We start from the raw sequence: 22,826 nt of genomic DNA, 5'->3' as shown, positions 1-22,826 counted from the left end.
CCTGTGTCATGGAGATCCTGCAGCTTCGAATGGGTAGGATTAGCCCTTTTCATGCATCCAGTAGTTCTTGGATGGGGTAGATGTTGGATGGGCCAACTCAGAGCTCTGGATATGAGCTTAAGAGGAGCTGAGTTGGTTAGCCTGACAGCTCTCCTGCACAGCACCATCAGGGTAAGCTCTCCCAGTGCTGCAGCTGGCAAGGGGGCAGGGCAGGATCAGCTCTCCTGCTCTCATACCCTCAGGTCTCATGTCTTAGAGTTTAATTGCTGTGAAGAGACACCATGATCAAGACAACTCTTACAAAGGCAAATATTTAATTTTGGCTGGCTTGCAGTTTCAGAGATTCAGTCCATTATCATCATGGCAGGAAGCATGGCAGCCTGCAGGCAGACTTGGTGCTGAAGAAGGAGCCAAGGGTTTTACATCTTGATTTGAATATAGCCAGGAGAAGACTCTCTTCAGCAGGCTCCTGGGAGGTGGCTCTCTTCTGCATGGCCTTTGGTGGTAACATGGGCCTGGGACATCAACACAGACCCTGGATGTGAAAGGACCATGGACCCAGTCATGGCCCCTGGCAGCAGCATGGGTCCAGATGTTCCAATGGGCTCTGGTGGCAGTGCAGGCCACTCAGTACGGCCCTTAGATATCCACATGTCTCCTGTGGCAGCCCAGACCACAGACATGTGCTTGGCTTTCGGTGGTAACACCAGCCACAGATATCAACAGACCTTTCATGCAGCAGGAACACGGACCCAGACACAGCCATTGCCTAGGACCTCACCATGGCCTCTTCATATCCACCTGTTCCTTACTACCATCGAGTCTCCAGTTCTACCTTTGTAGCCCATGAGCCTCTCTTCTTCATGTTTTCTTCCATCACTCCACTGTATACCAGCTTTCCCATTTTTCCATCACATATTGGTCCATAATAATGTGGCACCTGGAACAAGCTTTTATGTGTCTTCTTCTGGCTGGGGTGGCCACTTGAGTGTCTTCTGGCTGCTCGAGGCTAACCTGGCTTGGGTGGGCATTTGGGTGAATTTTTTCCAGCCTCCCCAGGCCATAGGGACCAGGGTGGGCACTTGAACATCTTTCTTTGGGCTGCCCAGGCCAGGTGCTTGGGTGTCTTTCTTCAGGCCACCTCAGACCAACGGGATTCAGATGGGCTGACTTAGTAGATTTTTAAACATTCATTTGCTAAATACTAGTCAAAGTTATTTTCTGTTTTCAGTCTGTAGAATTTAGAGCTTTTATTTCAGTGAAAATTTGTTCTGGTCTTAATGTCCCCAGCTCCCCAACTGTCTTCTTCAAGTTTATATTTTCACTGTAAATATTATACTTGAAGTTCCCCCTTTAAAGGTTTGTAACAAATTTCTTAACATTTCTAAAAAGTAGTATCTTTTAAAACTTTTATTTCTTACAAATTTCTGAAACTTTTATATCTGCGTTCTGATTCATGATGTATCAAAGATAATTTATGTAATTAGGTTTCTGTTCTACTCTTTTCCGTTTTTGTGACAATATTCTGGCAAAAAGCTACTTAAGAGAAAATGTTTTACTTTAGTTCATAATCCCAGATTGTAGTCTATCATTGTGGATAAGTCACAATGACAGGAGCTTGAAGCAGCTTGTTACACTATATCCACAGCCAAGATCGGAGAGAAGTAAATGCATGTATGTTCATGCATGCTTGCTTGTATTCGGAAACAGGAGCATATTCATGCATAGCTCGGGATTTCCTGCCTATGTGTAACTGCCTCAAGCAGTCAATACAGTTCAGAACATCCATCACAGATACGCTTACAGGCTAACCCAAAGTAGACAGTTCTTCATTGAGACAGTGCTCCCATGGGGTTCTAGCTTATATTAGACTGACAGTTAAAGCTAGCTATCACAGTCTCTTTTAAAAATTTACCTTCAAAAAATGTCAGTGATGGGCTTGAGAGGAGGTTCAGTGTTTAGAGCAGGAGCTGTTCTTCTAGAGGACCTGGGTTCAGTTCCCAGCTCCCAAATGATGCCTCAGCCATCCATAACTCTATTTTCCAGGGATCATATGCCCTCTTCTGAACTTTATGAACACTAGGCATTCAACTGGCACACATACATACAGGCAGGCAGAATGTTCAGACACATAAAATAAAATGAATATAGCTAAAAAATTAATTAAAAAGAATTTCAGTATTATTATCCAGACAATTGATTGAATATATAATTAGAAATTTAAGAAATGTATTTATCATATTATTTTATGTGTTTGCTTTCCCCCACTCTAGTAGATTGAAAACATTTTACTTGAGAGGTGCTGTGCCATATTTATCTTTATATTGAATTTTATACATCTAGGTTAATGTCTATGACATTGAACCTTGAGCTTAATTTTTCTGAATTGAAAAAGAGGGTTAATTTTGGCTGCACTTATTACTTCTTACATTATCATTTAAAATTTTCCATTTTGTCTTTATGTACATGGAACTTTTGCCTGTATACATGCATGTACCCCATGTGCAGTGCCCATGAGATGAGAAGCGGGTGTTGGATTCCCTGGAACTGTAATTACAGTTGGTTGTGAGCTGCTTTGTGGATACTAGGAATCAATCTATTACCGGCTACTCTCCTATATTCAATTTCCAGCAACTACATGATGGCTCGCAACCATTTATAAAAGGATCTGGTGCCCTCTTCTGGCATGCAGGTGTACATGTAGCTAGAGCATTCCTACATTTAAAGATTCTTTTTTTTTTTAAGATTCTTTTTTTTTTTTTTAAAGATTTATCTGTTTTATGTATGAGTACACTGTAGCTGTTTTCAGACACACCAAGAAGAGGGCATCCCATTACAGATGGTTGTGAGCCATCATGTGGTTGCTGGGAGTTAAACTCAGGACCTCTAGGAGAACAGTCAGTGCTTTTAACTGCTGAGCCATCTCTTGAGCCCCACCTTCCTACATTTAAATAAATATATAAATTAAAAAATATGTACTATAAACAAGTGTTATAATTTAAGTACTTTTTGTTGAAATTTATGATGTTCTTTTTCTATAGAATATAAATTACATTGGAATACATTTATGTAATTAAGAAAATAGTTCTTGTGAGAGGCTTAGGAAACTGTCTATTATAATCTGTGCTTTTCAGGCCTCACACCAAAGGTGAATGATGATAAGTGTAAGTATGACGTTTCTGTTTGTTTCCAGGATCTACTCAGTGAGAACTCTGTCTCTCTTTAAGTTCCTTAAAAGTTGTTGTGAAGTTTCTGGGTAGCTTTGATGTGTCCTCTGAAAATCAGTTCTTTTGTTGTCAAAAGTCTTGAGTTCTTACATTTGGAATAAGCATAAACGTTGTAGCTAGATCTGAATTCAGCTTTCATCTGTGTTGCTAACACACTGAATTATCCTGGCAAGTTCATTGTATCTTTAAAACAGGGGTAAGAGTGTATGTCTCTTTGAATTGACGTTTAGATCTCAGTAAAATATATAACCCAATGTTTGATAATAAGTAGTAACCTTATTTTTATTTCTTATTGCTGCTAATAAAACAAATTATGTTAAAGGTTATTGCTGTAGTTGATGCTTCTGAAGGCTTCTGTCCTGGAAATGCCAGAATGATCTGAGACCACTATTGCCAACAACACTGTGGCCAAAGCATTTGTCAGTGCTTGATCAGCCTCACCATTAGGTTAAGGAGTTCAGAGCTCCCCTGGTGAAACTGTACTTCTCTCTTGTCTTAAAACAGGTCATTTTGAAAGGAGAATTTAGAATACTTAGTGGAAATATGTAGACTCATACCTATACCATCACTTTAGTAGGTATGTCCCAATATAACTGAAATATAAGATGAACATAGAATAGATTGACATCTGTTGAAACCACCTTTACTCACTTCTCAAAAGCATAATGGGTATGTAGAAATTATTAGAACTTCTCAGAGACAGACTGTTAACTATTGTTTTAAAGAATGTGCTAACATGCCAACTCTTTCTTATTATATAAAACGACAAGTACAAACTCTGTGAGTAGATTAATGCAAGCTGTAACCGTAGAAACTGTTGTCTCCTCTGCAGATTTCACACTTGTGCACTTAAGCAAATGTTATGTGAAGATTAAAAGCTCTGTGTTAGCCTTATTCTGCTAAGAGCTGTTACTACTCCCTGTTACAGATAATCAGAATAGAATTATTTGGGAAAGAAAGTTTTCTTTTCTTTCTTTCTTTTTTTTTTTCGAGACAGGGTTTCTTTGTGAAGCCCTGGCTGTCCTGGAACTCACCCTGTAGACCAGGCTAGCCTCGAACTCTCGAACTCAGAAATCCGCCTGCCTCTGCTTCCCAAGTGCTGGGATTAAAGGCGTGCGCCACCACCGCCCGGCCGAAAGTTTTCATTTACATCAGAAACCAAGAATTGATAGAATATTTAAATTACCTACTTCAGGTAGAATATTTACTTATTTAACATGGCAATTTTTTATTATCTTAACATAGAAACCTTAATTATTATATTTAAATCAATCATGAAATAATTTTAATCTAAGGCCTACTCTAGATACTCATTGTTCTTTCCTTTTTGTTTTCATTTTTTTTGAGAATTTTACATATATGAGTACTGTATTTACAACAATTATCAGCCTATTTCCCATCTGTTTTTCCCAATTTCTTCTCAAATTCATGACCTCTTCCTTTTTTATTATTATTGTTGTACTTATATACACATATATACAGACATGTACATATAAATGCAACTTGCTGAGTCCATTAGTGTTTCTTTTTGTTATATGTTTAGGACTGGTGATGTGGGACTGCAGGGATTGGAGCTTATCCCTGGAAAATACTAAATCTCTTTCTCACAGCAGCCATTACTTGCTTGAGCTCTTCATCTGAGAAAGGACTTTGTGAGATTTTCCCTATCCACTTTAGCATGTCATGGTCCAGGTCTAGTTTAGGTAGCCATATTATTGAGATTTCATGGGTGCTGCTGATGTAGCCTTTCTCTGTCCTCTTGTGATGTTCCTTGAGCCTCCAGGTTAGGAGTTGTGATGTAGATGCATCAGTTGGTATTGGGCACTCCATGCTCTGCTCTGTTATTTCCAACAGTTTTCTTTTTATGTAATGGACTCTTATCTGCTGCAAAAAGATTTTTTTTCCCGAGATAGGGTTTCTCTGTATAGCCTTGGCTGTCCTGGAACTCACTCTGTAGACCAGGCTGGCCTCAAACTTAGAAATCTGCCTGCTTCTGTCTCCCAAGTGCTAGGATTAAAGACGTGCACCACCACTGCCTGGCTGCAAAAAGATTTTTTTTTATTGGATGTTTTATTTGCATTTCATATGTTGTCCCCTTACTCTATCCCACACCCACCCAGGAACCCCCTATCCCCTCATCCCTCCTCCTGCTTCTCTGCGGATGTACCCCTACCTACACCCCCCACTCCCACATCCCCACCCTCAAATTCCCACCCCCTGGGGCGTCCAGCCTTCATGAGGCCAAGGATCTCTTCTCCCACCTATGCCCAGCAGGGCCCTCCGCTCTTACGTATACAGCTGAAGCCATGGGTCCCTCCCTAAGTGCTTCCAGGCTGGTTGTTTAGACCCTGGGAGCTGTGGTTGGTTGGTATTGTTGCTCTCCTCATGGGGCCACAAACCCTTTCAGCACCAATGGTATTCACTCTAACTCCTCCATTGGGAACCCCATGATCAGTTCAATGTCTAGTTGTGAGCATCTGCCTCTGAATATGTCAGACTCTTGCAGACCTCTGAGGAGACATCCATATCAGGCTCTTATCAGCATGCACTTCCTGACTTTCACATCAGCATCTACCTTTGGTGACTGCACATGGAATGGATACTCAGGTGGAATGGTCTTCAGACGGCCCCTCCTTCAGTTTCTGTCCCTCACTTTGTCTCCATATTTGCTCCCTTGAGTATTTTGTTACTCCTTCTAAGAAGGACCGAATCACCCCCACTTGGTCTTCCTTCTTCATGAGTTTCATGTGGCCTGTGAGTTGAATCTTGGGCATTTCAAGGTTCTGGGCTAATATCCAATAATCAGTGAGTGTATACCATGTGTGTTCTTTTGTGATTGGCTTACCTCACTCAGGATGATAATTTCTAGTTCCATACATTTACCTAGGAAATTCTCGAATTCATTGTTTTTAATAGCTGAGTAATACTCCATTGTGTAAATATACCACATTTTTTGAATCCATTCCTCAGTTGAAGGACATCTGGGTTCTTTCCAGCTCCTGGCTATTATAAATAAGGCTGCTATGAACATATTTGAGCATATGTCCTTGTTATATGTTCAGGCATCTTCTGGGTATATGCCTAGGAGTGGTTTAGCTGGATCCTCAGGTAATGCTATGTCCAATTTTCTGAGGAACCGCCAGACTGATTTCCAAAGTGGTTGCACCATCTTGCAGTCCCACCAACAATGGAGGAGTGTTCCTCTTTCTTCACACCCTCGCCAGCATCTACTATCACCTGAGTTTTTAATCTTAGCCATTCTGACTGGTGTGAGATGGAATCTCAGGGTTGTTTTGATTTGCATTTCCCTGATGACTAAGGATACTGAACATTTCTTTAGGTGCTTCTTGGCCATTCGAGTTTCCTCAGTTGAAAATTCTTTGTTAAGTTCTATACCCCATTTTTTAATAGGGTTATTTGGTTGTCTGGAGTCTAATTTCTTGAGTTCTTTGTATATATTGGATATTAGCCCACTATCAGATGAAGGATTGATAAAGATCTTTTCCCAATTTGTTGGTTGTCGTTTTGTCCTGTTGACAGTGTCCTTTGCTTTACAGAAACTTTGCAGTTTTATGAAGTCCCATTTGTCAAGTCTTGATCTTAGAGCATATGCCATTGGTGTTCTGTTCAGGAACTTTTCCCCTGTGCCCAAATATTCGAGGCTCTTTCCCACCTTCTCTTCTATTAGTTTCAGTGTATCTGGTTTTATGTGGAGGTCCTTTATCTACTTAGACTTGAGCTTTGTACAAGTAGATAAGAATGGATCAATTTTCATTCTTCTACATGTTGTCCTCCAGTTGAACCAGCACCATTTGTTGAAAATGCTGTCCTTTTTCCATTGGACAGTTTTAGCTCCTTTGTCAAAGATCAAGTGACCATAGGTGTGTGGGTTCATTTCTGAGTCTTCAATTCTATTCCATTGAGCTTCCTGCCTGTCTCTGTACCAATACCAGGTAGTTTTTATCACTATTGCTCTGTAGTACAGCTTGAAGTCAGGGATGGTGATTCCTCCAGAAGTTCTTTTATTGTTGAGAATAGTTTTCGTTATCCTGGTTTTTTTGTTATTCCAAATGAATTTGAGAATTTCCTTTTCTAACTCTGTGAAGAATTGAGTTGGGATTTTAATGGGGATTGCATTGAATCTGTAGATTGCTTTTGGCAAGATGGCCATTTTTATTATATTAATCCTGCCAATCCATGAGCATGGGAGATCTTTTCATCTTCTGAGATCTTCTTCCATTTCTTTCTTCAGGGACTTGAAGTTCTTGCCATACAGGTCTTTTCACTTGCTTGGTTAGAGTTACACCAAGGTATTTTATATTATTTGCGACTATTGTGAAGGGTGTCATTTCCCTAATTTCTTTTTCAGTCTGTTTATCTTTCATGTAGAGGAAGGCTACTGATTTGTTTGAGTTGATTTTATAACCAGCCACTTTGCTGAAGTTGTTTATCAGGTTTAGGAGTTCTCTGGTGGAAGTTTGGGGGTCACTTAAGTATACTATCATATCATCTGCAAATAGTGATATTTTGACTTCTTCCTTTCCTATTTGTATCCCTTTGACTTCTTTTTGTTGTCTGATTGCTCTGGCTAGGACTTCCAGTACTATATTGAATAGGTAGGGGGAGAGTGGGCAGCCTTGTCTAGTCCCTGATCTTAGTTGGATTGCTTCAAGTTTCTCTCCATTTAGTTTGATGTTGGCTACTGGTTTGCTGTAAATTGCTTTTACTATGTTTATGTAGGGGCCTTGAATTCCTGATCTTTCCAAAACTTTTATCATGAAGGGATGTTGAATTTTGTCAAATGCTTTCTCAGCATCTAGTGAGATGATCATGTGGTTTTTTTCTTTGAGTTTGTTTATATAGTGGATTACATTGATGGATTTCCGAATATTGAACCATCCCTGCATTCCTGGGATAAAACCTACTTGATCATGATGGATGATTGTTTTGATGTGGTCTTGGATTCGGTTTGCTAGAATTTTATTGAGTATTTTTGCATCGATGTTCATAAGAGAGATTGGTCTGAAGTTCTCTTTCTTTGTTGGGTCTTGTGGGGTTTGGGTATGAGTGTAATTGTAGCTTCATAGAACGAATTGGGTAGTGTTCCTTCTGTTTCTATTTTGTGGAATAGTTTGAAGAGAATTGGTATTAGGTCTTCCTTGAAGGTCTGATAGAATTCTGCACTAAAACTATCTGGTCCTGGGCTTTTTTTTGGTGGGGAGACTTTTAATGACTGCTGTTATTTCCTTAGAGGTTATGGGACTGTTTAGATGGTTTATCTGCTCCTGATTTAACTTTGGTAACTGGTATTTGTCTAGGAAGTTGTCCATTTCATCCAGGTTTTCCAGTCTTGTTGAGTATAGGCCTTTGTAGTAGGATCTGATGATTTTTTGAATTTCTTCAGTTTCTGTTGTTATGTCTCCCTTTTCAGTTCTGATTTTATTAATTTGGATACTGTCTCTCTGCCCTCTGGTTAATCTGGCTAAGGGTTTATCTATCTTGTTGATTTTCTCAAAGAACCAGCTCCTGGTTTTGTTGATATTTTGTATTGTTCTTTCTGTTTCTATTTGGTTGATTTCATCCCCAAGTTTGATTATTTCCTGCCTTCTACTCCTCCTGGGTGAATTTGCTTCTTTTTGTTCTAGAGCTTTTAGTTGTGCAGTCAAGTTGTTAGTGTGTGCTCTTTCCAGTTTCTTTTTGTAGGCACTTAGAGCTATGAGTTTTCCTCTTAGCACTGCCTTCATGGAGTCCCACAAGTTTTGGTATGATGTGTCCTCATTTTCATTGAATTCTAAAAAGTCTTTAATTTCTTTCTTTATTTCTTCTTTGACCAAGTCATCATTGAGTAGAGAGTTGTTCAGTTTCCATGTGCATGTGGGTTTTCCATTGGTTTTGTCATTATTAAAGACCAGTCTTAGTCCGTGGTGATCTGATAAGATGCATGGGATTATTTCAGTCTTTTTGTATCTGTAGAGGCCTGTTTTGTGACCAATTATATGGTCTATTTTGGAGAAGGTACCATGAGGTGCTGAGAAAAAGGTATATTCTTTTGTTTTAGGATGAAATGTTCTATAGATGTCTGTTAAGTCCATTTGGTTCATAACTTCTGTTAATGTCAAAGTGTCTCGGTTTAGTTTCTGTTTCCATGATCTGTCCATTGCTGAGAGTGGGGTGTTGAAATCCCCCACTATTATTGTGTGAGGTATAATGTGTGTTTTGAGCTTTAGTAAAGTTTCTTTTATGTATGTATGTGCCCCTGCATTTGGAGCATAGATGTTCAGAATTGAGAGTTCACCTTGGTAGATTTTTCCTTTGATGAGTATGAAGTGTCCTTCCTTATCTTTTTTGATTAATTTTGGATGAAAGTCAATTTTATTTGATATTGGAATGACTACTCCAGGTTGTTTCTTGGGACCATTGGCTTGGAAAATTGTTTTCCACCCTTTTATTCTGAGGTAGTGTCTGTCTTTGTCACTGAGGAGTGTTTCTTGTATGCAGCAAAATTCTGTGTCCTGTTTGTGTATCCAGTCTGATAGTCTGCGTCTTTTTATTGGGGAATTGAGTCCAATTATGTTAAGAGATATTAAGGAAAAATGATTGTGGCTTCCTGTTATTTTTGTTGTTAGAGGTAGAATTATGTTTGTATAGCTATCTTCTTTTGGGGTTGTTGAAAGATTACTTTCTTGCTTTTTCTAGGTTGTAGTTTCCCTCCTTGTGTTGGCATTTTCCATCAATTATTCTTTGAAATGCTGGGTTTGTGGGAAGATATTGTGCAAATTTGGTTTTGTCATGGAATATCTTGGTTTCACCATCTATAGTGATTGAGAGTTTTGCTGGGTATAGTAATCTGGGCTGGCAATTGTGTTCTCTTAGGGTCTGTATGATGTCAGTCCAGGCTCTTCTGGCTTTTATAGTCTCTGGTGAGAAGTCTGGTGTAATTCTTATAGGTCTGCCTTTATATGTTACTTGACCTTTTTCCCTTACTCCTTTTAGTATTTTTTCTTTGTTTTGTGCATCTGATGTTTTGATTATTATGTGACCGGAGGTAGTTCTTTTCTGGTCTAGTCTATTTGGTGTTCTGTAGGCTTCTTGTATGTTTATGGGCATCTTGTTCTTTAGGTTAGGGAAGTTTTCCTCAATAATTTTGTTGAAGATATTTACTGGCCCTTTAAGTTGGGAATCTTCATTCTCATCTATACCATTATCCTTAGGTTTGGTCTTCTCATTGTGTCCTGGATTTCCTGGATGTTTTGGGTTAGGAGTTTTTTGCATTTTGCATTTTCTTTGACAACTGTGTCAATATTTTCCATGGTATCTTCTGCATTTGAGATTCTCTCTTCTATCTCTTGTATTCGGTTGGTGATGCTTGTGTCTGTGACTCCTGATCTCTTTCTTAAGTTTTCTATTTCCATGGTTGTCTCCCTTTGAGCTTTCTTTATTGTTTCTGTTTCCATTTTCAGATCCTGAATGTTTTTGTTTAATTCCTTCTTTGTGTTTTCTTGCAGTTCTTTAAGGGATTTCTGTGATTCCTCTTTAAGGGCTTCTACCTGTTTACTTGTACTCTCCTGTATTTCTTTAAAGGAGTTACTTATGTCCTTCTTAAAATCCTCTATCATCATCATGAGAAGTGATTTTAATTCTGAATCCTGCTTTTCAGGTGTGATGGGGTGTTCAGGGCTTGCTATATTGGGAGAACTGGGTACTGATGATGCCAATAACTTTGGTTTCTGTTGCTTATGTTCTTGCGCTTGCCTTTCACCATCTGGTTAACTCTAGTGTTACCTGCCCTCATTGTGTAAGACTGGAGTCTGTATTTCCGGTTATCTTGCTTGTGGTAGAGCTCCTCAGAGTCCAGATGTCTCTGTGGTCTTATGATCCTAATCTCCTGGGTGTAAGAACTCCTGGGACTCAGGCCACCTCTTGGATCTGGAAATCCTTCTGCTCTGGGTGCAGTGGTTCCTCTAGGATGGCTTAGGATACAGTGTCTCCCAAGTGCAAACCAGCTCGGTGTCTGATGCTCTGAGTGCAGTGGCTCCTCTAGGATGGCTCAGGATTCAGTATCTCCACAGGAGCATACCAACTCTGTGTCTGCCCCAGCCAAAAGGACCAGGCAGGGGTGGAAGGGAAGTGGAATTCCGGAGGGGCGGGGTTTGGGTAGCTGGTGGGTCCTGGGGGTCCCTGCCTCCCAGATGTAACTCTGGGGCTTAGGGAGTGAGATGGAGTTCTTACTGGCTGCTCTGAGTGCAGTGGCTCCTCTAGGATGGCTCAGGATTCAGTATCTCCACAGGAGCAGACCAACTCTGTTTCTGCCCCAGCCAAAAGGGCAAAAAGATTTTTGATGAGAAATGAGAATTATATTTATATGTAGGTATTAGGATAAATTCTTAGAATGCAGTTAAAATTTATTCTGGTTTAGGAAAGTGGTAACAGCTGATTCTCCCCTAGGGTCCATGACCTCACTAGCCACAGGTAATTTTTTAGGTTTATAGTAGTGGGTGTGAATTTCTTCCTATTGAGTGAGTCTTAAGTCCTGTTAGGTGGCTGTTGTGTACTCCCAAGGTATAAGTGCCAGTATTGCACCCCTGGGGAAGTCATGCTATGCTGGTCATTGCTGTGTTTCATAGGTTTTACATCTGGGTAGGACCATTGCTTTTCTCCTTTGGTAGTTTGCATAGCACCTTCAGATACGATGAGAACAGGAGGCTTTCAGATCATAGCCAGCTGGATTTCTCCAAGTCGTGTCTCAAATCTTTAGCAATAGGGTCTTACCTTCAAGTTCTGGAAGGCAACCAAGGGCAGTTGACAATAGCTTATATTGTTTGAGGAGTCTCATGGGTTCTGACACAGCTGGCTTTGCACTGCCTGTGTTCTTGAAGATGGAGTTTTTTTTTTAATTTATTTATTTATTTTATGTATATGAGTACACTGTAGCTGTCTTCAGACACACCAGAAGAGGGCATCAGATTCCATTACAGATGGTTGTGAGCCATCGTGTGGTTGCTGGGAGTTGAACTCAGGACCTCTGGAAGAGCAGTCAGTGCTCTTAACCACTGAGCCATCTCTCCAGCCCGAGGATGGAGTTTTGAAGTGACACCATCACTTTTTAGACTTTTCTTTGATAGAAAAGGTTTTTATAACTAAACAGATTTCATTGTTCATTATTGGTCTAAACAGGTTTAATTCTCCATGAATCAGTCTTGGGAATTAGTATATGTTTAGGAATTTATAAGTTTTCTCCAGAGTTCTCTGGTTTGGCGCATATAATTTGTAATGTTTTCATAATTCCTTTCATTTTAGAGTTATCTGTTGCAATGTCTTCATTTTTTTTTCTAATTTTCAACTGTCTTAGTTTTTCTAAGGGTACTTACAAACTTGTCCATTACTTTTTCAAATAACCAACTTTTAGTTTTGTTCATCCTTTGCACTGTTTTCCTAGATTGTGTTTCTGTTGAAATCTTTACTATTTTCTTTCTGTTCTTATTCTCCTTTTTTTTTTTTTTTTTGCTATAAAGGGATAACATTAAATCATTTACTTAGTGATTTTTAAAAATTGTTAACTACTAGCATATAAAATAATCACCTTTGTTTTGACATGGTTTTAAAGATTAATTTAAATTGTGTGTATATGTTGTGTGTATTACATTTGCTCATGTTTTAAAAAGAGGCATTCTAAAAAGTCAAGATGTTACTTTTTTACCCTCTGTCTTTTAAGCATTCCTCAAATAGGCTTGAATTCTTCTAGGCCAAAGTTTTATATTTTTTATATGTATATTCTTTTGTATTTTAAAAAAATATTAAAAAAATTTATGCTTATCATGGAAAAAATTGTTTTTCTTCTTTTGTTCTTTTCTTTTTTGAGACGAGGTCTTTCAATACATCCTTTGTTGGCCTCTGGGATCAAAGGAGCGTACCTCCACACTGAGACTAAAATTTGTTTTCTCTCAGTATTTTATTTTAATTATTTTACCTGCATCTTAGATTTTAAATTATTTTATATAGATAAAATTGGTTAACACACTCTAATCTTTATTCTCTTTATTTTTGAACCATTTTTGAAATATATTAACAAGTAGCTTTGATTTATGTTTGCTTTAGTACTGGTTCATTACTGTTTTACCTTCTATGCTTTGGCTTATCCAGTGATGCAAGGTTAGTTTTTCCTCACATTGCAGATACTGTGTTTAAATTCTCTATTTCCCTCAAAGTCCTTTGGAGAAGAAAACTTACTTTTCAAATCTGAAAAGTATATTTTTCAAGTGCCTATATCATATAGGATTACATGTGAGAATATATTTTTAGCCTATTAGATTTTAATTTAATGTGTGCTATGTGTTCTCTAAATTCATTTGAGTCTTATTAGAGTGAATATAAGGGCTGGAAAGATGGACCAGAAATTAAGAGCGCTGACTGCTCTTCCAGGGGTCTTGAGTTCAGTTCCCAGCAACCACATGGTGGCTCGCAGCCATCTGTAATGTGGTCACATGCCCTCTTCTGGTGTGTCTGAAGATAGCTACAGTGTACTCATAGACATAAAATAAATAAATCTTTTTAAAAAGATAGTTTAATAAGAAAGAAATAAATATAATACAATTTCTGTTTTGCAGGAGCCCCAAACCAAGCAGGACAGGTAATGTTCCTGCAAAGGAAGCTGCATGTGGGACACAGAAGCAGGGTGATGATGGAGACACCGCTCCTGAGGTGGCTGCTCCTCAGCCTAAAGGTTCGTGATTGCTAGAAACTGAAGTTAAGATTTTCTTTATTGTATTTACAATGATTTTTATTATGGATATGAAAAAGTAAATGGGAGTTACTTAATACAAATAAAATTGCATAAACATCTATTTAGATACCTAAGTATGTATTTCTTTCTTTATTTGCCGATCCCAAAAGTTAAGTTTGAATAGTAGTTTTTCTCTTTTTGTGTGTGTATAGAGTTAAAGAGTCTGTGAAATTAAGTTGGGTTGGCTGTTCAAATTGTTTTCATGGATATTAATATCGCTGTTACCTGCAATTTTAGTACACTCTTCCCAATGATTATTTTTGCACTATAAATTGCATTCCTTATTGGTCAGAACTTATTGTAACTTTCCAAGGATGCTTACCTAAGCTGATTTTAGAACATACATCTCAGACTTGTAATGTTTCTTTGTAGGTCTCTTAATGTACATCATCAATGATGTTATGACTCCTTTCCTTTTAATTTTTCTTTTAATACCTACAAGTTCTTTTTTACCAAAAAATTTTTTTTTACCAAAACTAGTTTACTAAACCTGGACCCATTAGATCTCTCAGACACTGAGCCACCAACCAGGCAATATACACCAGCTGGTCTGAGGCTCCTGACACACATACAGCACAAGACTGCCTGGTTTGGCCTCAGTGGGAGAAGATGCACCTGACCCTTAAGGCCCTAGGGAATGGGGAGGCCTGGCGAGGTGTGTGGGGGTGGTGGGGACAACCTCTTGGAGATGGGGTTGGGGGTCGGGAGAAGGAATGGGTTGAGGAACTGTTGTAGGGAAGAACGGGGGGGGGGATAATGACGACTGTAAAAAAAGATGAAAGATAATTAAAAAAAATAAATTCCAGCTATTCCAGAAAAAAAAAAACTAGTTTACTATCCTAACTTGTGAAATTAAGACCTTTGAGGTCTCTTGGGTTGTTGATAGTTTAAAGCAGGTTGAGGTATTTTTTTTGTAAGTAATTTTTAAATTATTCACAAGAAAAATGTCCTTTAATCATACTTCATGAAAATTTATGTATCTTATTTCAAATATAACTATTAAAGATTGTCTGTCTCTCTCTCTCTCTCTCTCTCTCTCTCTCTCTCTCTCTCTCTCTCTCGCCTTGTCTCGTTTATTATTTTCTGCCTTATTCCTTTGGAACAGGCTTTTTTCTCTAAACACAGAGCTGACATTGTTTGGCTGGACTGGCAGCCCATAAGCCCTAGCAAGCCTCCATCTTCTACCCTCTTTGACCTGGGGGAGCAAGACCATTCCTAACCTTTAAATGGGTTCTGGGGTTGAACTCATGTCCTCATAGTCGGGTAACAAGTAATCATAACCATTTAACTACCCGTACAACATTTTCTTAGTAGACCTCATAGAAACAAAGGAAACTAACTTTTATGTCTACTAGAAGCCAGCTGAAATGTTTTTGAGGACACTAGAGAAAGCATGACTGTTTTATAGAGCTAAGCTCCCACACAACCAACGAGATTGTTAATATACAATGGAAGTGTTTATTTCTTATGAACTATATGGAACTTGTTAGTACAGCATTATTTATATGCTTAGCTTTAAGGTTGATTGCTGATGCTTGAAGACTGAATAAAATGAATTGACTTTAGTCAAAAATATTTGTAACTAAAACTGGCTGGGTTTCATTTTGTATATTTGAGATTTTGTGAGTAATTTGGTGTGGTTAGGGATTCCCTCTAGTTCCAGATAGTCATATTTCTGTTTTGTGGAGCTCTTTCCTTTTTTTATCTTTTGTTTGCTTTTTGTTTTAACTTCTTCCACACACTCTTGTAGTCACACAGACATGGCTTTTATCCTGCTCTACACTTTCCTACTCTTAGTACTGCCTTAGCTCCATCTCAGAAGTTGTGGTATAATTTTTTACTTTATTTTAGGAATCTTTAAATTTCCTTTTGTGTCTTAGTTAGGGTTTCATTGCTCTGAAGAGACACCATGACCAAGGCAACTCTTATAAAGGGCATTTAGTTGGGGCTGAGTTATAGTTTCAAGAGGTTTGTCCATTATCATCATGGTGGGAAGCATGGGAGCATCCAGGCGGTCATGGTGCTGAAGGAATTCTACATCTTGATCCTCAGGAAGCCTGGAGGAAACTGGATTGGATTTCACACTGGGCATTTAAGACTGCAATGTCCTGCTTCCATAGTGGCAAACTTCCTCTAACAAGGCCGCATCTCCTCCAATAAGACCACACCTCCTAATAGTGCCATTCCGTATGGACCAAGCATTCAAACAGATGAGTCTATGGAGGTCATACCTACTCAAATTACCAGATTCTGGATCAGTGGAATGAATACCATACTATAAAATGACCAAATTGCCAGAAGTAATACACAGATTCAGTATAATCCCCATCGAAATTTCAGTAACCCTCTTCACAATATTAGAAAAGAACCCATAAGTGTTATATTGAAACACAGAAGATGGCTAAACCAATCTCAGTAGGCAGAACACTGCCAGGAGGTGTCATAATATCTGGCTTCAGATTATACTACAGATCCATAGTGACAAACACTGTGGTGACACCATAGTGTCACCAACAAAACAGACATATAGACCAGTGGAACATAATCAAAGACCCAGAAATAAATCTAGGTAGCTGTAAAGAAAAATTAAATCATAAAATTTGTCAGGAAATGGTTGGCTATGGATACTATTTTAAATGAGGTATAAAAGTCTCCTGGGTTTTGATTTTGACACTGTGTATAGTTGTGTGGGAGTGTCTGTCAATATAGGTCAGAAACTAGAAAGTAGATTGGCTACAGGGATACTGGGGAGAAGAGTCAGGGAGAAGATTGATGAATAGAAACAAAAATATGTATAAAACTTTCATAATGTCACACATTACTATATACGCTAAATAAAACAAATATAAAATAATAATAAAAATATAATTAAAGAAGATATATTTTTTCTGATTTAAAGCTTTACCACAAAAGACATTTTAAAGTTAATTACAGGTATAGTATTTTTTTGTAGATAAATAAGTCTGCCTTGTGGATTTTTTTTTTTACTGTAAGAATATATTGGAAATGCTTAATATCTTTTATTCCCAGGAGTTTTGTATCTTCTTGAATTTTATTTGCTAGGAATATTTTCCACCTTAAATTGTGTATAGTAGCACCTTAGTTTTATAGTACCCAGCTCTAAATAATAAGTTTATTTCTGTTTTGGCTTGACCTCTGTATAAGTAGTAAATTATTTGAATGTAGGATCCTATAAAATAGAGTTTTTTGCTTTTCTCAAGTCCCTCTTTCCTTTGTTAGTCCCTTTTATTTGTTTGTTTTTGAGAAAGGGTCTCACTATGCTGAGCAGGCTGGCCTTGAGATTACAGCAGTCAGCCTGCCCCTGCCTCCTGAGTGCTAGGATTAAAGATGTACCCACTTACACCTGGCTCTTCTAAGTCTTTTACTATAAAACTTTTGTTTAAAAATTATAATTAGATATAGTATTTATTTTAAGAAATTGTCATTGATCTTTTAATATAATCAATCTTTTAGAATTTCATACAATATATTTTGAACATGTAATCCCACTCTGCCTCCTAACGTCTCCCAGATTCACCTCTTCTGAATGTCCCTTATTCATCATGTCTCATTTTTTAAAAGAGATGTATTTATTTACTATGTATACAATGTTCTGCCTGCATGTATTCCTGCAGGCCAGAAGAGGGCATCAGGTCTCATTATAGATGAGCCACCAGGTGGTTGCTAGGAATTGAGCTCAGGGAACTGAACATATTGCTTTGCCTCTGAGGCATTTCTGTAGCCCTCATGTCTCATTTTTAAAAACTGTGCATTGTCTTCAAGTTGTACTGCCCATATACTCCTATACCTGACTTTTTAATGATTTGTGATACAAATAAAATTTTTTATGCTTTAAAACGTAGTGTGTTGATAATTGGCTGATTTTCTTGGGAGAAGGAATAGAATATTTTTCATTTTTTTCATTTTTTTTTAAATTGGAAAGTTGAAGCCAGTAATTTTTAAATGAATATAAGTTGTGACTAAATGTTGCTTGCTTTGTGATTTGGTTGTGTAAAATTAGAGTTGGTTCTCATGATGATGATTTAGACAATAAAGTAATTTAAACTCTTCATTAAAACATACTGGAAGATATTTTTATGCAGCATATATTGTTAAACTGAAATACAAAATATTTTAGTGATGACTGGCAGAGGCTTCCAAAATGATACTTTTTGATTAAAAAGGAAGTTCTTCACTGCAGAATGGTTCGTTTATTGGGTACTTAGATTGGGGATGTTTTGATTATTAAAAGAAGAAACAAACTATCAAACATATTTTTATTGTTGTAAATAATAACATTCCAGAGACAGTTGGTGAAGAAAGACAGTTTGGCTTCTTTTTAAAGATCAGCAATCATAATTTTATTCTTAAATTTTAGTGTCTTTACTTTTAAGTTAAATGTATTGTGGCTAGTTTTTAAAATAGTGGTGAATTACACAGACATTTTAAAAGACAGATTTTCCATATTTTAGTAAGACTCTTTAATCCCAGCACTCAGGAAGCAGAGGAAGGTAGATTTGTTTAAGGCCAGCCTGGACTCCAGGGACAGTTTCAGAATAGCCTGGCCTATACAGAAAAACCCTGTCTCAAAAAACAAAACAAAACAACAACAACAACAAAAATGTATTTGTACCAAATTTAAAAAAAGCCATGGTTAGTTGTTTCATTTTCATTACTCAATGAAAGGATATTTTCTCTCCATAAAATTTGTAACATGTCTTTCACATCTATTGTCTAAAGAACAGAGCCAGTTTATATAGGATACACCTTTTATATTTTCACTCAGTGTCACTGTAGAGTTTTGTTTAATGAGCAGTATAGTAATCTCAATACTACTATGAACTCATGTAAAAGGAAATTTTGTGTATTTTTTGGGCATAACTGTGCTTTTTGTGTTTTTAAAAGATTTTAATAGTGGAAATAAAAGTTGTGATTATCTTGAAGAGGGGACCAGCAACAAGAACACTTCATATTCTTATTCAGAAATGGACCATACTCCAGTTTCCAGGAAGAGAAAGAAAAGGGGTAGAAGTAATTTTCATGATTCTCATAATTCTAAGTCTTCTTTGGATAAGTCAACAGAATATATAGTAAGTAGATGTATTTGAATGTCATAGGAGATGATTTTGTGCTGTGATAAACATGAGTTAACTGTAGTCAAATAATGTTCTTTGAACTCTCTGATTTACTGGGGTTCTTTCATTTTTTTCTAGTTCTGTGCAAATTTTATTTTAAAATTTTTAAATTGTATTACATTGATTTTATTTTCTGTCTCTGTCTCTCTGTCTGTCTCCGTGTCTGCCTGTCTCTCTCTCCCTCTCTTCCTTCCTTCCTTCCTTCCTTCCTTCCTTCCTTCCTTCCTTCCCTCCCTCCCTCCCTCCCTCCCTCCCTCCCTCCTTCCTTCCTTCCTTCCTTCCTTCCTTCCTTTTTTCCTTCTTTGATTTTGGTTTTTTGAGACAGGATTTCTCTATGTAGCCCTGGCTGTCCTGGAACTTGCTCTGTAGACCACTCTGACCTTGAATTCACAGAGATCTGTCTGCCTCTGCCTCCCAAGTGCTAACATTAAAGGCATGAGCCACTACTGCCCAGCTACACCACCTATTTCTAAAGATCTTCATTTAGAATATTATTATACATATAATTATAAAAGATTGTAAAAGAAAAATTATAAATGATTTATTCATTTTATTTTCTGTGTATGGCTGTCTTATATGCATCCTTTCTGGTGGAAGGACTCACTGACTTCCTGAGCTGTCCTGTATTTATAGAGCTGTGTTTACTGAACTCACGAAGTCAACATTGTAGATTTATTTTTACAGTATTCATCTAGTAATTAGATTCTAGAGTAGATGCATGCAAGAAAAATGTGTTACAGTCTTTTAGGAAAAAAAGTTGTAGTCTTTCAAGAAAGAGAAGAGGCAGCTTTCTGATTCCTTTGAATCATAAGTCATTCAGAACTCTGTAGTGTCGCTGGGTTATTTAGAGTTATAATGAAGTAATAAGGATGGTGAAAGGAATGATTTTCACAATTTTTTTATGTTCATTTTTAGATTTTTTCCTTCTATCAAAAGCATTTTTGTTACTACTTTTGAAAATAAAAATAGTAAAAACCCTCTCATTCTAAGTTTACTTAGCTGTGATATATAAAGGTTACTTTCTCTTTCTTTCTTTCTTTCTTTCTTTCTTTCTTTCTTTCTTTCTTTCTGTCTCCTTCCTTCCTTTCCTCCCTCCCTCCCTTATTCCTCCCTCCCTCCCTCCCTCCCTCCCTCCCTCCCTCCCTCCCTCCCTCCCTTCCTTCCTTCTTTCTAATTTCTTTTTTTGAGACAGAGTCTTTTGGGTGTAGGCCTGGGTGGCATTGAGCTCAAGAGATACTTCTACCTCTGCCTCCCAAGTGCTCTGATAACCATTCCCCGTGGAAAGTTTTTTACTTGATCCTTTAAAAAAATATTTAGGCATCGTATTTAATAGGTCAAATTTGGTATCATACTTGGCACTGCCAAGCATAATTAGTATAGCTAGTAGCTATCTGTCTATATACTTATAAAAATAATACATTTTAATGTTATTCCTTATGAGTTTAAGCCATAGAAAAACTAAATGGAAAAATGTAATTTCTTTACTTTTAAAAATATGTTCAGAAAGAAGAAGAAAATGACTCTACGGTTTCCAGTAAGCTTGAAGAGTCAAGTGAAGACTCTCAGCAGGACCCAGCACCACCTGAAGGACTCACACCCAACTCATTAGAGAGCGAGGCCACTAACCTGTGCTCATTCGCCAGTCAGGAGCCAGATGTTAGTGCTGCCTCTGGAATGGCCTGTTTACCCAACAAAAACTTGGAGAGCTTTGTTTCCAGTGAAGTGGTGGAGAATTCTTCCGTGACTGCAAAGGGTGAGGCGTTGACTATAAAACAAGCATCTGCTTCAGGTGGAAACAGTGAAGAGAACCAGTTGTTGATCTCAGCTGAGCCAAGTAAGTAAAAGAGGCTGTAAAGACCCTTGACTCTCAAAGCTTTACTCAAAGCTCTTGTTTCTCTCAAATTTTGCTAAGGCAGTAAGCTGCTTGGGCCTCTGGGAAATGTAATATTAACTTTAGGGCAAACATCCTCAGTGGTTCCCTTATAAACCTATAACTGATTTGGGATGGAGTCTTGAAACAGTAAGTTCTTTTATTTTATTTATATGAGTGTTTTGCTTGCATGCATGTATGTTTAGCACATGTATGCCCTTAGAGACCAAATGAAGGCCGTGGAACTCTTCCAGATGGTTCTGAGCCACAATATCATTGCTGGGAACTGAACTCAGGTCCTTTGCAAGAATAGCAAGTGGTTGTAATCAATGAGCTATCTCTCCAGTCCTAAGAGTAAGTTTTAAAAGTATTTACCATGAAGTAACCCAGTAATTACAGAAATGCTTCTCTGGAAGACTGTAATTATTGTGACGTTGTTGAAGTGGAATTTTAATGCAGTTTGATTATTGTCATTAATTTTGATTTAGTTAATTCTAACCATAGTCATCTGCTGCAAAAATCCAGAAGTTTTTAGGGTACACTATGATTGTATATATATCTTCCAGCCATTTATTCCCCCTTCCTCAAGGAACTAATGTGACTTAGGGCACTGTTCAGAGAGATAGCACAGTACATAGAACTAGAATTTGTAAACTCACCTGTTAGTTCTAACACTGTAAAAAATATACCTACTATAATTACTTAAAAGAATGACTGGGCTGGGGATAAAGCTCATTGCATAGTGCTTGGCTAGCATTTATAAGACTCTTTTTCAATCTCCTGCACAAAAAAAAGAGAAAAGAAAAGGAGAGAAAGAATAAAAGATTGATTTTGGTTCATAGTTGAAAGAGAGAGGTGAGGAAAAGATTTATTTTGGCTTATAAGTTATATAGGCTTCAGTCCAAGATTGGGTGGACCCAGTGCTTTGGGTCTCTAGTGGATGTTCTAGACAGCAGGAAATGGCAGCAAGCACACAATAGAGTGAAACCATGCATTTCATTCTTTGGGGAGCAAAGGGAATGGGTTGGGTAGACAACTCCATATCCCTTTCTGGCAAGTCCCAGTGACCTAAGGATGTTTAGTGACCTGAGGATCTTCCACTGCTAGGCTTCATTCCCGAAAAGCTCCACTTCATGCCAGCAGTAACACCTACAGGACCAAGCACATCTCTGAGGACACTCAATATCCAGAGTGTACTGTTTACTTATGGCCAGCCTTAGTCATCTTTACATACCTTTATTCTTTAGAAGGTAAGACCGTAGGAAGAAGCAACTGTATAATAATGCTCATATGGAATCTGTATGTAACTGCTATTAATCAGGTCATGAAAAATAGGCTTGAATATATATGCAGTTCCTGAGTATGAGTTTCACAACAACTTTCCTATTCATTTTAGTGACATCTTTGTTTAGTTTAGATACTCTGTGACTTGAAAAATAAGTTGAGTATATATGTAAATTTAATGTGATTATTAAAGATAGTTAGAAAGTTCTTTTATTTTTAAGTCATTATTGTGACACATTTAAAATACATTTTCCTCTTTAGTTGTTGTTTCCAGTGATGAAGAAGGACCGGTTGAACATAAGAATTCAGTAATTCTAAAATTACAGCCTCATCAAGATTATGAGATTATGACTGAAAATCAGAGTACTTCTGATCCACAGTTGTCAGAACTAGCACTAGGTGCATGTGAATCTGTACAGGTAATTTATCTCTGCCTTTTCATAGAGTAATGGGGAAATATTTTGTCTCATTATCAAAGCTTAAAGCAGTTGCTATTACATTTATTTACTTATCTGTGTATATTATGTTGG

The 22,826-nt window shown here is 37.7% G+C and overlaps 1 protein-coding gene across 2 annotated transcripts in view; it reads left to right on the top strand.

Moving 5' to 3' along the window:
- Senp7 (SUMO specific peptidase 7) overlaps positions 1-22,826 on the top strand; it is a 114,924-nt gene that overhangs the window by 57,778 nt on the left and 34,320 nt on the right. For both annotated transcript variants that reach the window (XM_028760222.1, XM_028760221.1), the window contains 4 exons: positions 13,832-13,947; positions 18,913-19,097; positions 20,646-20,976; positions 22,558-22,715. In XM_028760222.1, the coding sequence (XP_028616055.1) occupies positions 13,832-13,947; positions 18,913-19,097; positions 20,646-20,976; positions 22,558-22,715 (790 nt within the window). The remainder of the gene's footprint in view (positions 1-13,831; positions 13,948-18,912; positions 19,098-20,645; positions 20,977-22,557; positions 22,716-22,826) is intronic.

The sequence above is a fragment of the Grammomys surdaster genome, unplaced genomic scaffold (genome assembly GCF_004785775.1).
Source record: "Grammomys surdaster isolate TR1022 unplaced genomic scaffold, NIH_TR_1.0 126398, whole genome shotgun sequence".
NCBI lineage: Eukaryota > Metazoa > Chordata > Mammalia > Rodentia > Muridae > Grammomys > Grammomys surdaster.
Note: the sequence above shows the minus strand (reverse complement) of the source record. Positions and strands in the feature narration are given on the sequence as shown.